The sequence below is a fragment of the Chlorocebus sabaeus genome, chromosome 12 (genome assembly GCF_047675955.1).
Source record: "Chlorocebus sabaeus isolate Y175 chromosome 12, mChlSab1.0.hap1, whole genome shotgun sequence".
NCBI classification, from domain to species: domain Eukaryota; kingdom Metazoa; phylum Chordata; class Mammalia; order Primates; family Cercopithecidae; genus Chlorocebus; species Chlorocebus sabaeus.
The window spans coordinates 36396886-36412598 of NC_132915.1; the positions used below are offsets into that span (position 1 = coordinate 36396886).

The window sequence follows — 15713 nt, forward strand, 5'->3', positions numbered from 1 at the left end:
TTTCTGCTTAGTTCATATTAAAGAAAATTCAAGTTTTACAGCCTTAGCTTGCACACTAATCTTCAGAACACCATAGCCATTTCTTTAATCTGATGGATGCCCTCACATGACGCCTGTCTTTTCTGATCAGAAATGACATTCTTAACATCAATGGATTCTTAGGCTTTTCTGACAGGAAATATTTTTGAGGATATATAATCAGTTATGGGGTATGCTTGTCAATACATTTTTCCTGCAAAAATAAATCAGAAATCCTATCAAAATAGCATTATGAAATAATCCATTTCCCTTAGTACTCCTCATGAAATGGGCATGCCTGACGTTTCTGAGAATTTTTATTTAGATGAAGGTTGTGTATTTAATTTATATACTGGCCATTTTTCTAACCAGCCAATCTGCATAAATTTCATATTCTAAGCAGGAAGAAAATGGTTGTGATCTGGAACCAGCCTCTTCCTTATAAAGCCTGCATCACCTTCCTTTTCCCTTGGCTGGCCTCTTCTACTTTCCAGACCCTGTGAATTTCACCATAAACCTTCTTTATTCCCTTCCCCTACCCACATACATGCACACCCAGCCAAAGAAAGAGAAACCAAAGAAACAGAACCTGTAGGGATGAATAGGGATATCACTCTACAGTGCCCCTTTGCTTCTCTTTGCCCTTTTCTGGACAGAAGCAGATAGAATTCATTCCTCTTCCATTCTGAAAATTTTTACGCATTCACTCACCCACTCATTTTTCCATCCATTCATTGATTCACTGTTCATCTGTCAGGAACAGTGTTACAGACACCGTGCTGGGTTCTCTGGATAAAAAGACAAGCTCTGGCACTGATTCGCCCAGTTTACCCTGTCATTAAAGGGATGGTAACTGAAAGAGTCATCTGGCCAGGGTCTTAAGAGAGTTGTAAACAAAGGCTCTGGGAGCCCTGGGGATGCAGAGGAGACCACATTATGCTTTCCTTCCTAGGGACCGTAGCCGTGTGCCTGAATTTGACAAGAGTAGAGTCAGAGGCTGCTGGAGCGGGTGAGGTGAAGGGTAGGTGCCTAGATTGTTTTTCCAGCAGTGATTTGGGGCTGGATTGATCCTTGTCAGTGTGAAGTCAGGGTACTGCCCACTCATCCATGCCAATGACTCAGGTACTGTAGAAAAGTGGTTGATTTGCCTGAGCTGAAGGTCTCAGGTATGTTCTTCATTTCCAAGATGAAGCCAGTTAGGATTTGCTGAGAGTCTGCTACCGATGAGGCTAGGCAACCTTTGTGCTTCATCCTGTTTTATAGCATAACTTTGATTTAGGTATAATTTCTTCCACAGGTGACCAAACTGAAGCTGAGGATGACAAGGGTTATGTAACACCCCCAAGATCACACAGCTTGAAAGAGTAATCAGCTTAGAATGCAAATCCCAACACATTGTCCCCTTTGAGGGCAAACAATTTTTAGTAAAACTTCCAATATACACTAAATAACTAATACCATATTAAAATACAATGCTTGTATTTCTTTTTTTTTTTTTTTTTTTGAGACGGAGTCTTGCTCTGTATCCCGGGCTGGACTGCAGTGGCCGGATCTCAGCTCACTGCAAGCTCCGCCTCCCGGGTTTACGCCATTCTCCTGCCTCAGCCTCCCGAGTAGCGGGGACTACAGGCGCCGCCACCTCGCCCGGCTAGTTTTTTTGTGTGTGTGTTTTTAGTAGAGACGGGGTTTCACTGTGTTAGCCAGGATGGTCTCGATCTCCTGACCTCGTGATCCGCCCGTCTCGGCCTCCCAAAGTGCTGGGATTACAGGCTTGAGCCACCGCGCCCGGCCAATGCTTGTATTTCTGACCATGACTGTGTTTCAGTTTGACAGAGAGGGCAGCATCTGCAAGAAAGTTCTGCCAAGATGAAGCCTGTGTATCCCTAATCCACATCACTCAGGGCCACTGTCTGTGGCCACACAGGTTGTGAATGTGGCCTCCTAGAGTTAGTTGTAACCTGTACAACCTGAAGTAACTGTCACGGGCCCAATCTTGGAGTCGCATCACTTGCATGCTGTGCCTCCACTCATATGAATTACTACATCCAAGTCATTCTCTTACTTTAAAAGGTTGGATATATTTAAAGGGAATGAATGGGGGTAAAGTCGTAAACTGCATAATTATCTCAGTATATGTTAAATACTATCACCTAGCTGTTAAAGATTTCTACTTCAAGTATAGTGATATAAATCAGGCTTCTTACTGTTGTGCTTTGTCAAATGTTTACATACCTACCCACATCTAAAGGTATAGAAGAATTTCCCAAGCAACCCACTAATCACTGGGGAATGATTTCAGGGAGGAAAGAAGGAAAGTATCCTTTTGTTCTGTCAGGTATGTGGGACACTAGATGGCAGAGATGGTTAGAGACCCTTATGAAGATGTTTGCTGGGAGGGGGCCTGCCCCATTGTCCAAATCATGAACATTCTTGTCCCCAGTTCCTTTCTCCAGATCCTCATCTCCCACTGTACTGTCGCTCTAAGCTCCACCAGCCCCTTGTCTATGGCCATACAGACCTGGATCACCTGTCTTCTGTATCTAAACCCCTCAGTGGCTTCCTAGGTTCACAGAATAACATTTAGACTCCCTAGGATGGCATAAGAACTATTCTCCCCCACTCTCAGCGCCCTGACCCCTGGTCCCTAGGCCATTTCTGTAGTTTCTCCTACTTTCTACACCATAGCAAGACCTCTTGCAGTTCCCACAACAGAATGGCTGCTTCCTGCTGCTGGGCCTTTGGTCATGCCCGTCACTCTGTCCTAGATTGTGTTCTTCCCCTAATTCTGACTGCTGCATGCCCAGGAATGAGGAGTCCTGCTGTAGTTGGCATGCTGGAATGTGTTCATCAGTCTTCTCTCACACCACCTGTGAGGTGGCTTCATGGCGCATACCTGTGTAGGCCTGTTCCGGGAAACAGGAATACAGCCTTAGTGGTTTTGTATATTTGACTCTCCAACACCAGATCTGGTGCCCACTGGCTAGCTATAGATGACTGTTGAGGAAATTAGTCAATGAATGACTCTCTGGGAATGTCTTTGTTTGATTTCTAGAAGAAAAAGATTAAGCATAACACTGTGCACACTACAAGGTAGGTTTTAGCTTTTTTGAAATTCATGAGGGAAACAAAAACAAAGCCTCTAATTGTCTTGTGATTCTGGATGATGATAAACTGAATTTCCCAGGAGTGTTCTAAATATCCATGCAAGAAAAGACTGGGGTTTAATGAGTCCCAGCTTCCTGTAGGTACAGATGACATGTCAGGCTAATTTCGGTCCCTTGGGGATTATGAGGGCCTGGACCTTCCCATGAGCTTGGTTCAGGGCCTTCCCAGCAGGTCAGAGCTCATGACATGAAACAAATCAGAGTTGATGCATGAGCCTTTGAGGCTGGTATAAAGAAGATCCAGTCTTGAGAGCAGACTTTGGCATTAGATATTGACTGCAGTCTCTTCCTAGTAGGTACAGGCTTTGTAGGAGTTCCTGAAAGGGGAACAGGGACTATAGCCTTATCTTGAAAATCAAAACAAACAACCCAAAACACATCAAGCTAACATTTCTAGAGCACTTAATATGTGCCAATCACTCTGCCAAGTATTTCTGAGAGAAGTCATTTGTTCTTAAGTCTTATGTTTCCTTAGCATGATGTGTATACCCTGAGGCCTACACATGGTTTTATAGGATGCCAGGAATATGTGTGGAAGGAGAATAGGGGGAGGGAGAAAATGAAATAAAGATGGAGTCTACAACTCATGCTCATATTCTTAGGAAAGGACTGCAACCCAGCTGTTATCAGTATGAGCTGGTAATTGAACTTGAGTCTTAATTTTTAATTTAAAAATAAGATGAACTGTCATATGTGTTAGTTTTTCTAGTCTAAAACTATTACTACAGCTCTCCTACAGGTCTTAAAAATTACTTGGGTGTATTTAGGGATTGAGCAAATGAGTAAACGGGTTTATATTGTAGAAGCCAACATTTTCACTGAAAAAGGATGAAGATACAAATACGGAATAGAGGGGGGCAAGAAAGAACCTGCAGGGATGAATAGGGATATCACTCTGAACTGGTGATTCCCAATATATGTGTGTTTGTGGCAAATTGATATATGCATGTGTGTATTTATGCACATAAATGTGCACATGTTAAATGCATGTATTTCATTGTTCCATCTGCTGGAACAACTGAGAATCAAAGATACTCCTGTAATAAGAGCATACCTAAGCACTTGTATCTGAGTTTCTAATGTCACTGCCTCTCTGAACTGAACTATACTCCTGGAATGGCTAATTTCAGGACTGGTGCAAGATGATCCTGAAACATCTTATCAGACAAGATAGTAAGGAACTGCCGGTAAAAAAAAAAAAAAAAAAGAAAGAAAGATCGTAAGAACCAGAAGGGGGCTCTTATTGGTCAAATCTGGGACAGTTTGAACACCAAAATAATAAAGTAAAGTATGAACTATAAACAACTGGGGAGGAGGAATTCATCAGCCCATAATGACAATGGATGAATAAAGACAGATGGACAGATGGATTGATGGATGGATGGATGGGTGCAGGGAAATATGGGCGACTCCTGCTTACCAAATGTCAACTAAGTAATAAATGTGGATGGGGTGGTAGAGCAGGAAAAATCAGTATACACCACCATTGCAGTAAAGATTATGCACAAAACTCAATGGACACTAATTCCAAACAGTTTAAGAGGAACAGGACATTTACATAGTGACGAAAGTGTCTTTCACAGATTGCTTTAGTATATTAGAAAAATAGTAATTAAGTGGAGAAATTGAACTATACTTTGATCAGGATCAAAATTAACATCACCATTGAGGGGTAAGCAAACATCACGTGCCTTCAGAACAAGACAACATCACCTATTTGGGATTCTGGCCAAAAATGTATAACCTGAATCTAATCATGAGGAAGCTTAAGACACATGCTTTGTTAAAAAGCAGGAGGAGGAAGAATTGTATCCTTCCAAAGTATCACTACCATAAACAAAGACAGAGGAAATGGTCCTGATTAAAGAAGCCTAAAGAGATGCGGCAACTAAACGCAATACTTGAGTCTAGACTGGATTCTGTACTTGGGAGTTTGAGGGTAGGGAAGGTGGATACCATAATGGCCATTATTGGATCATTTGACCAACTGGAGTGTAGATGGAGATGAAAGTATCCTATCAGTGTTCAGTTTCCTGAAGTTGATATATTTGGATATACACATACACGTGTGTTGGATATACACATACACATGTGTATAATATATATACACACATACATATTCTTTCTCTCTTTATATATGCATACACACACAAAACCAATGGATGAACCTGGGTAAAGAGTGATAGTATAAACAAGTGTTGTTTATACTGTTTGTATTCTTGCAACTTTTTTATAAGTTTGAAATTATTCTTCAATATTAAGTTAAAAAATTTTTTTTAAATCTTGGCCAAATCAATGATTGATTTTCAAATGAATACTTTTTATTTTATGTCCTTTCTTTTCCTGTTCTCTCTCTTATTTATTTTCTTTTTCGCGTGCCTTCTTTTAGAAGCCCAAGGCTTGCGAGAAGGTCATTTCCGTGGGACAGACGGTCATCACGAAGCATCGGAACACCCGGTATTACAGTTGCAGAGTGATGGCTGTGACGTCGCAGACCTTCTACGAGGTCATGTTTGATGATGGCTCCTTCAGCAGAGACACATTTCCTGAGGATATCGTGGTAAGTGGGCTTCCTTGAGTACCTGCTACCCAGAGTCTTTAAAAAAAAACCAAAGTAGCTGAGCCCTTCAGAATTTTTATTTTGGCTTTTTGAGTAGCTCATTCACTTGGTTCATGGCCTTTATCATTCTAAATAATAGCCAGGTGAACTTAGACTGATCTTCCCAGATTCTTTTAATTGAGTGAGAAATGTTATTTGGCCAAGAAATAAGGGAGCAGCCCTCACGACCTAGTCACCTCTTGAAGGCCCACCTGTTCATACTATCACACTGGCAACCCCTGAATTTTGGATGGGACCTGTTCAAACCATAGCAGATACAAATCCACCTATTCTTTTCTGTTACAAGATGTGAACAAATTTGAATTCCTTTATGACTTCTTTTTCTTTATGCTTAACTAGAGAATATGGCTTTGATTAATCTGACTTGACAATGTGTTTAAATCTTTGGATATTCCTCATGGGAGTAACAAAACTCACACAGAAGAAAGGCTGTGGCATTTAATGAGTTTCATTACTGTGGCGGAGACTAGAACTCTGTGTGTGTGTGTATGTGTGTGTGTATGTGCACGTGTGTGTATGTGTGTGTGTGTATGTGCGCACGTGTGTCTGTGTGTATGTGCGTGTGTGTGTATGTGCGCGCGCGTGTGTGTGTGTGTGTGTGTGTATGTGCGTGTGTGTGTCTGGCTGTCTTGTTGGTCTGTCTCCATCTCCTCCTTCCTCTGTCCCCCACCAAACACCTTGAGGGGGCTCATTCTGAGGAACTAGTGAACGTGTGCCAGGGTAATGACTGACTTTGTTTCAGGCTTGCTTTTTAGCAGATGTTTTCACAAGAAGAGCACTTTCCACAGAGGGTTTTTTTTGACACTGAAATCAAAAGTCTCACTGTGACTGAGAGGAGAGTGAGTGAGTCTGGTGCTGATCCTGTTATCCCTTCTCCTCTTGGGGTGTGTGTGAGTTTGGGGAGCTGACCCTTCATAATGTAGTCGTCACTTCTGCCTTGTCCTGGTTCTCTGTTGATGCTTTGCTTTTGTTTGTACGTGGAAAGATATTTTCAGCGACTCTTTAATAGTCATAATTGTATATTATGTGCAGTTGAAAATTAAATGTAACCTTTTGAGATTGCTGAAGACAGTTTCTAGGATTTTGGTCTCCAGGAGTTGAAGAAACATTGCTTCAGTTAGTTTTGTTATACTTACCTCTCTCTATGCTGGTAAGAATGACAAGTGTATAAACAAAAGTGACCTTATTTGAAAGATTTTAAAGCAAATGAATGTAAATTATTTAAAAATCCCAGAAGAGTGAATTGTGTTTCTTACCAGGGTTCTAGCTGGAGCTTACCTTTACTGCATTGCCATTGTTATTCATAAACAGCATCCCTTAGGTGACATACTCTCCTTGTTAGAATTAGAATTAGAATTAGAATTAGTCGTCCCTTCAAGCACTCAATCTACATTCACTGAATACTTGCTATGTGTCACATACTTATCACACTAGGTGCTGGGAAACATAGAGAGAAGATGTAATCCTTGCACAGTCTTGGTGGGAGGTAGGCTGGTAAATGGATGCTTTCTCCACCATGGACCCGTGTCTAGAACCTGTGTGGTTCTATACTTGAACTACAAGCAATCTACCACCTGTTGGGGCTGGAAGAATGAGTAACACTTACTGACATTTACCATGTTCCAGGCACTGCTCCAAGAACTAGACCCATGAACTCAGTTCATCCTCGTAACCCTACACACTAGGGATTATAATTTTTTCACATTTTGCTGTTGAGGAAACTGAGGCACAACATGTTGAATAATTGTCCCAAGGTCACACATAACTAAGAAGTTTCAGAAACACTATTTGATTACGTGTATTCCGTCTCTAGAAATTCCACTCTTAATCCTGGGGAAGAAAGGACATTTAAAGCAGTAGGAGAAGGGGTGTGTGGGAGCAAGAAAGGCTTGAAAAGCCATTGGTAGAATGAGGCCCCTGGACTTTCACCAGCCCTGTGCAGGCTACATAATTATTTCAGAATTAGCCTTCTTTTGTGAAGACTGTGAATACTGAGCTGGCAAAGGACAGAAGACCTTTTGGTGAGGAGCACTGTGGCAGTGGGATGAAAGACTTCTGAGCACTAATTTCAAAACCTGAGCACAGTTAAACAGGTAAAACCAGTGAGGTCTTTAGCCATGATAGGAATTAATGAACCCTAGATTCTCTTTTACATCACAAGCCTATACACACTACACCAGTTTGAGGCTTTCCTGGAATGTCTTTACATTGGAAAAGAATGTCTGTGATCCTGTAATGTTTGAAATCCTGCAAGTATTTCCTTTGACACCCTCCATTTCCTCCCTCTGTGAACCAGAACAAATAGGATTTTAAGTACACTTGAGTGTTGTGAGAATAACACAGAAGCTAACCCATAGAAGAGTTTTCTGGAGCGCATGCCATTTAAATCAACGAGAATGGAAAAGCAAAACTCTTTACACCTTGGTTAGCTGTCACTTAGCATTTTTGATAAGGATTTGAGACTTAGCAGCAGTTGCCCATGTGGTCACAACTGTTGCCCTGGAGGGTGGCAGTTAGCATGGAGTGGCATGAATTCACATAGATTGGAAAGAACGCGTCTATCTAAATGTGGGTGAATAGTAATGTCTTTTTTTTTTTTTTCTTTTTTGTGACAGGGCCTCATTTTGTCACCTAGGCTGGAGTGCAGTGGTATGATCACAGCTCATTGCAGCCTTGAGCTCCTGGGCGCCAGTGATCCTCCCGCCTCAGCCTCTTGAGTAACTGGAACCACGGTCATGTGCCACCATGCCTGGCTATTTTTTTTTTTTTTTTTTTTTTTTTTAATTTTTTGTAGAGGTGATGTCGAACTGTGTTGCCCAGGCTGGTCTCAAACTCTTGGGCTCAAGCGATCCTCCTGCCTCGGCATCCCAAAGTGCTGGGATTACAGGTGTGAGCCACTGCCACTGGCCTAATAACTTCTTCAGAAAAAAACAAAACAAAACAAAACGAAAACCAAATTCATCTTTGAGCAGGTCTTCTCTATTTTGTCTGACCTTTCCTCCTCCTATGCTCTCCACCGCCATATACTAATCTCTTGCCTTCTTGGTTCCTCGTTCCAGGCTCCTAGTAGGAATAATTCAATTGGACTGTATTTCAAGTTCCATATACTTTCTAACAGTGTCACCATTGTTAGCTGCTGTGGCCTCTTCCCTCTCTTACCTTGGCGATGAATGAGGCTTCCTCAGCTCCCTCTTGCTGACTCTATAGGGGAAGTTTTTTTTCCACTTATAATATTGTATTAGGCAGGGTTCTCCAGAGAACCAGAACCAATAGGAGATACACTTATAGAAAGAGATGATAAGGAATTGGCTCTGTGATTATGGAGGCTGAGAGGTCCCAAGATCTGTAATCAGCAGACCCAAGACTCAGGAAGAGCTGATGTTGAATTGGAGTCCAAAGGCAGGAGAAAGATTGCTGCTCAAGCTTGAAAGCAGTCAAGCAAGAAGAATTCCCTCTCCCTTGGGGAAGGGCCAGTTTTTTCGTTCTATTCATGCATTCAAACTGATTGCATGAGGCCCATGCACATTAGAGAGGGCAGCCTGCCTTACTAGGTCTATCATTTTAAATGTTAAACTCATGTAGAAACACCCAGGGTAAAGTTGGATTAGATATCTGACCACTCTGTGTCCCAGTCAAGCTGACATAAAATTAGCCAGCATAAATATATTGTCCTGGGATGCTAGGTTTGTGGATTGTAGAAGACTCTTTAGCTTGTGGAGACAGAAGCTGGGACTCTGTGGCAGAATGCATTTTCCTTTCCTTTCGAGCAGCCATGTGGGTCAGTCAGTGTGTAGGTCCCTATAGGTCCACTCTCTTTGCAACAGTTTGTCCTGGTCATCATCCAGGTATCTGAAATGCAAAGCCATGGGTTTAAAAGGTAAGCTTTAAAGCCTGGGCAACATGGTGAAACTCTGTTTCTACAAAAAAATAATTAAAAAATTGTTAGGCATGGTGGCACATGCCTTTAGTCCCAGCTATTTGGGAGGCTGCAGCGGGAGGATCTCTTGAGTGCAGGAGTTTGAGGCTGCAGTAAGCTATGATCACGCCACTGCACTCCAACCTGAGTGACATAGTGAGACCCCTTCTCAGATACATAGATAGATAGATAGATAGATAGATAGATAGATAGATAGATAGATGGATAGTAAGTTTTTAAAATTTCAAGTATTAATAAAGATTGGGAGCCTGTTTCTCACTGAAATTAATGAAAGCTACATAACTAAATGCCTTTATAGTATGCCAGCTAGACTTCAATTTCAGATATAGAAGTTTGATGTTATATTTTAAGATAAAATGTATATGTATAATTAAGTATAGTTTCATATATGCTTTATTCCTTATATGATATAATTATGTTTATACCATACACATGTATTCATTTATTTTTGAGATGGGGTCTTGATGGCTGATCATGGCTCACTGCACCCTTGGCCTCCTGGGCTCAAATGATCCTCCTGCCTTAGCCTCCCAAGTAGCTGGGACTACAGGCATGTACCACCATATGCAGCTAATGTTTTTATTTTTATTTTTGTAGAGATGGGGTCTCACCATGTTGCCCAGGCGGGCTCAACTTATCCTTCTGCCTCAGCCTCCCAAAGTGCTGGGATTACAGGTGTGAGTCATGGTGCCCAGCCCCACACACCATTATTTAAGCCATGGGGCTTAATTGCTAAGATCATCCCACTTCCACTTTTGATAATTCATCTGCATCAGAACTGTTGTCTGGGAGATGGGGACTCTGCTCAGTACCGTAATGGAAAGTTACGTCAGGACATAAAAAACAATGTAATCAGGTTTGTTTCTGTCTCAGTATCTTGAAGATCATGGCAGAATAATTATATGGTGAAAACACTAACTACATTTCACATTCCTCAGAGAAATCTTGTTTTCATTAGGTGATATACCTGTAGCATGAGCAACTGGCGGTAGAAAGTGATGTTTTTCTTCTGTGTGTCCAAAAACTCTCTAATCCACACAATGTGCATATCAGGTGTGAGTGCCACTGGGAAGAATTATTCATCAAATTATTCATCAAATATAGTGTGACCCCGATGTTACTGACTACTGAAGAAGCAGTTTCTCTAAGCCTCAGGTTCTTGTTAACTAGAATTGCTCTAAGGGTACAGTGCAATTTCAGTTTCCTATGAAAATCAAATTTAGGATATCAAGTTTAATCATCCCAAGCTATTTATCTATGTATGACACAAATATAGTCCCTTGTGGAGCCTGATGCTTTAGTAAAGAAAGTTACATACCCATATTTATAGAGTTGATGATTACAAATCATTTCATAAACCCAACAGATGAGAACCCTTTAATGCAGGCTGGCCTATCCCATTTTTGAGAATAAATTTGGCAGGTGTTAAAAATGCTTATGTTAGGGTTATGTGACTGGAAAGAGCACTTGGAGTAGTAAGGAGAAACACTCTTTAACTACCAGGAAATGTCTTTCCCTACCTAGGTACTTTATTTCTGTGCTAGCCAGAAAAAATGTCCAAAAAATTCTCTCTCAACAATGCACCTGCAAAATGTATGTATCAGCCCAGTTAAACTCCACATGCAGTCTGTAGCTGTCAAGGGAAGTAATAAAAGATGTATTACTACACACCTCCATCTGTCAGTCTGTGAAATTGGGACACACTTCTGACGAATTTTTTTGCCTTCCACTATTTTGATGGAAATGAAAGTTGCCCACCTGAAAATACTCAACGAACATAAAGATTCCAGGGCCTCTGTTAGCCTCTGCCAAAACCTGGGATCCTCTAGCATGCCCTTGTTGACAGTGGAGTGATGACTGTTTCCTTTCCTCTGAACTTTGAGCTCACTTTGAGGGAGGAGAATGGTACAGTAGACACTTGAGTTCTCACTTACCATTCACCTCTGGGTGTGAGAAGAGAAACAGGACCGTTTAAAAATTTGATAGCAGGAGTCCATCACTGAAATTTCCATGAGGCCTGGCTCCGTTTTCAGCTTTGGTTGAAATGTGAAAGAAGCATGAAAACAATACAAGATTCTGGGGGTGGGTAGTCATGGGCTTTAGTTTTGAGGGCTGTACGATGCAAACTGAGGTTCTTGCAGCCAATTTTTTTTTTCTCACATAAAGGCAGTTTGCTTAAACTTTCCAGCCCCAGTTTTTTTCCGCTACTAGTTTGAAAGGAGCAAATAAACTCCTAGATTTTGAGGTGTCCTAGGTTTTCAGGTCAGGTAGCCATGCATATATGGCATTGGCAGACACCCCTTGTCAGTGAGCTCACCTCAGCTTTGGAAGCCCTGTCCCATCCCAGACCGTTTGTGTTACGTGTGCTCTAGAGGGATGCCCTTCTCCTCTTCCCTCTCCTGTTCCCTGCCAGGCAGTTCTGGTTCTTTTGGAATCAGTGGACATTTGCCAGAGAAGGCTTTGGAAACTTTCTTTGGTTTAGAGGTCTGCAGGCATGGCCTTTCACTCTTCAGGGTTCTCTTGCTTTTCTCTCTTGATTGTAGAGTTGGGAATACATGAGATGAAAAGCTTCACCAAATTCCAGTTAATTTTTACTTCCATGGGAAACCTTTTACACATGTCAAAGAGTGTCTAAATTTAGTTTTCTAAATGTTTAAATTTATCTGACAAATTTTATTTATAAATCTAATATTTGCATAAAAAATAAGAACAAACTTATTTGTTCCTTGATTAATGTTCCTATAATGCATAAATCAAATCCTAACCATTTTATGTTTATGTAACCAAATTTCCTTGGACATTTTAACTATGATTATAAATTTATTATATACGTTTCTCACAAATGTCACAATTTTTCTAGGCATTTAATGCCCATAACTTTAATAAATCAGACATTAGTTAGTTTGGATTCTCCTATTTCAGACATCTTCAAAAACAGTATGTAAACCAGCACAATATTTTACAAAACACAGTTGCACCTTTATAACACAATTTGCATAAGATTGATAGATAAGTACACAAGACTTTGCCCAATCAAGGGGAACAATATTACCATATTGGCTAGGAGTCTACTAAGAAAAAATAATAATAGAATCTCAAGGCCATGTTAGAGGCATAGAATCTGGTTATGGCTTTGAAGAATAAACCTGCAGTTATTGGGCAGGGGCTCCTAATTAAGGTCAGGTTTTATTTGATTCATCAACTCTGTAAACCTTACACCTTTCACTGGGGTCCTGACTAGTCTTACAAGTTTCACGAACTGTCTCTTAAGTCCATGGAGGTGGGTACTTTCCACGTCCTGGAATTTTATTTCCTTTTGTGTAACTCATATGACTTTTCACATTAAAGCCTTGGACATAGGAATGAAATGTTGAAGCCTTTACTCCAGTTGCCGTTACATCTTGTTCTTTTTTTTTTGCGAATTGTGTGTATCTCATTGACCACTATTCTGTAGGCATCATAGCGACAGTTTCCACTCATCACTGGGGATCCTGTGGAGAAAGTATGTCATTTCCCTGATGTCCTATGCAGGAGATTCACTAGTTGCCACAAAGACAGACTGTCAGTTATGTTTTTCTTCATATATATACTTCATTCACTTGAGGGTATTTCTCTTATTTTCTCTTTTGGTAATTATCTCAAGGTTCCTGGCACTTACTTCCCACTTTTTTCTTTCCAGGAGAGACTCAGGTATACGATTTCATCTTCAGCCTAACAGAATCAAAATAACTACCTGAACTTGAGGGCAGTGTTATTAATTTCCAGGACTTCATCATCTTTTCTCAGTGCTGAATATTCATGGGTGAGCCTGCTTAAACCCATGGGCAGTAGGCACCATGAACCAAATCCACTCCGTGTTTGGGAGTGTCCAGTGATGTTGTCCGTTCTGAGCTGTGTGTTGAACACTGTATTAGGCATCATGGGGGATTCAGAGATGTGTAAACACAGGTGTAGGAGGAGTGACGTGGGTGTTTTGGAGGCAACACACAATACCCAAGAAAGTTTGAAAGACTAAGAAAAAAGCCATTCCCAGAAACTTTTTCAGCTATGGGATCTTGGGAAGCAAGTTTGGATCTGCATTGGTGACTAGATTTTGAGGTGCTCTGGAGTTTTGGGTCAAGTGGCCAAGACAGTGGCAGACACCTCTTATCAGTGAGCCCATCTCAGCTTTGGGAAGTCACATCCCATCCCAGCCCACTGATGTATTATGTTGCTGCACACTAATGCACTTACACTCCCTCACCCCCACCAGGAGCTGATCTGAAATATTTTACAAGAAAAAAACCCAGTGAAAGTTATTGACAGTAAATTCGGGGAAAGAAGCAATTGTGATGGGTCAGAGTGTTTAAGTAAGTCACACTGAGGAAGAGAGATGTCAGCTGGGTTACTGACTTAAAAGAGTTTTTTATGTATTCTCGATACAAGTCCTTTTTCAGATGCTTTGCAGTGTTTACTCCCCGTCTGCATAATGTCCCATTTTATAGTATGAATGTAACACATTTTGTTTATCCATTCGCCACTTGATGGACATTTGGATTATTTCCTGTTTGGTGCTATTATAAATAATTCTGCTGTGAAATTTGCTTTCAAGGCTTTGTATGGACATGTGTTTTCATTTCTCTTGGGTAAAGACCTAGGAGTGAGATTACTGAGATATATCGTAAGTGTGTGTTCAACTTTATAGGAAACTGCCAAACTGTTTTCCAAAGTGGCTGTGCCATTTTATCTTCCCACTAGCAACATTTGAGGTTATAGTTTCTTCACATCCTCACCAACACCTGTATTGTCAGTCTTTTGGAAAATGACCATTGTAGTGGATATATAGTGTTATTTCACGCTATTGTAATTTATATTTCCCTATTGACTAATGATTTGAGCATCTTTTCAAGTGCTTGTTAGCCATTCATCTGTCTTCTATGGTGAAAAGCCTATTCAAACCAGTAATATATTTTACATTTTATTAATTGAGTTTTCTTATATTGAGTTGTGGGAATTTTTTAAATAGTCTGTACATATCCTTTATCAGATCTTTGATTTACAAACACTTTCTCCTACGTGTCTTGTTTTGTCACTTTCTTAATAGTGTATGAAGAGCAAAAGTTATACATTTTGATGAAGCCCAGTTTGTCAACTTTTTCTTAATGGATCATGCATTTTAAAATTTGAGTTCATGAAATTTCATGTCCTTTCTAGGTAAAGAATATTTTTTCCTCAGAGCAGCGCTGTGCTCTAGCAAGCAGCTCCAGGGAAAACTCAAGCCTTCAGTGTTTTAGTTTTCTTGTGAGATTTATTTATTTTTTAAATAAATCAGAACCCCCCCATATATATATATATATGTATGTGTGTGTGTGTGTGTGTGTGTGTGTGTGTGTGAACTTTCTTTAAACAAGGAGATCTCTGGCCCTGAAAAACTCTGAAACCACTGGTTCAGGTGAAATCGATCGTGACCTGCCATTTCACTGCCATGAGAGTGAGAAGTCTGTCATGAGAGAGGGCTGAGGGAGTCAGGGCATTGGCGCACCTGCTGGTCCCTGTGCCAACCTGAGAGCAGGACTGTTGGGAAATGTCGCCAGTGGTCTTGGCAGGCCCATCCGTGAATATTCAGCACCAAATTATGAATGTCTGTGACATCATCTCTAAATGTTAGGGTAGGGCTGAATCAACTTAACATTTAATACAAAATATAAACATTATGAAAATCCCTTGTTCCTTCTAATAACTAACATGGTCAGATGTCATTATCACTTCACACCAGAATATCAGATTGTCACCATTCATTATTGACCCTTCGATTACTCTTAAAATGGTATATTAGCTGCCTATGATGCAAAATTTTACACTTTTAAATCGTTTCTTGCTCTAATTTTATTTTTATCTCAAATCTAGATACCATGACTGTGTGTGGTATAATCAGGTTGCTACATGCACGTTTCAGAAATGTCTGAAATTTTCCAGAGCTGACCTTTCCTGTAGT

The 15713-nt window shown here is 40.7% G+C and overlaps 1 protein-coding gene across 7 annotated transcripts in view; it reads left to right on the forward strand.

The window, feature by feature from the left end:
* KDM4C (lysine demethylase 4C) overlaps window positions 1-15713 on the forward strand; it is a 414378-nt gene that overhangs the window by 364027 nt on the left and 34638 nt on the right. For all 7 annotated transcript variants that reach the window (XR_012094785.1, XR_012094786.1, XM_073021565.1 and 4 more), the window contains one exon: window positions 5572-5742. Coding sequence is in view for 5 of the 7 variants with exons in the window: in XM_073021565.1 (XP_072877666.1) it covers window positions 5572-5742 (171 nt within the window). In the remaining 2 variants the exon portion in view is untranslated. The remainder of the gene's footprint in view (window positions 1-5571; window positions 5743-15713) is intronic.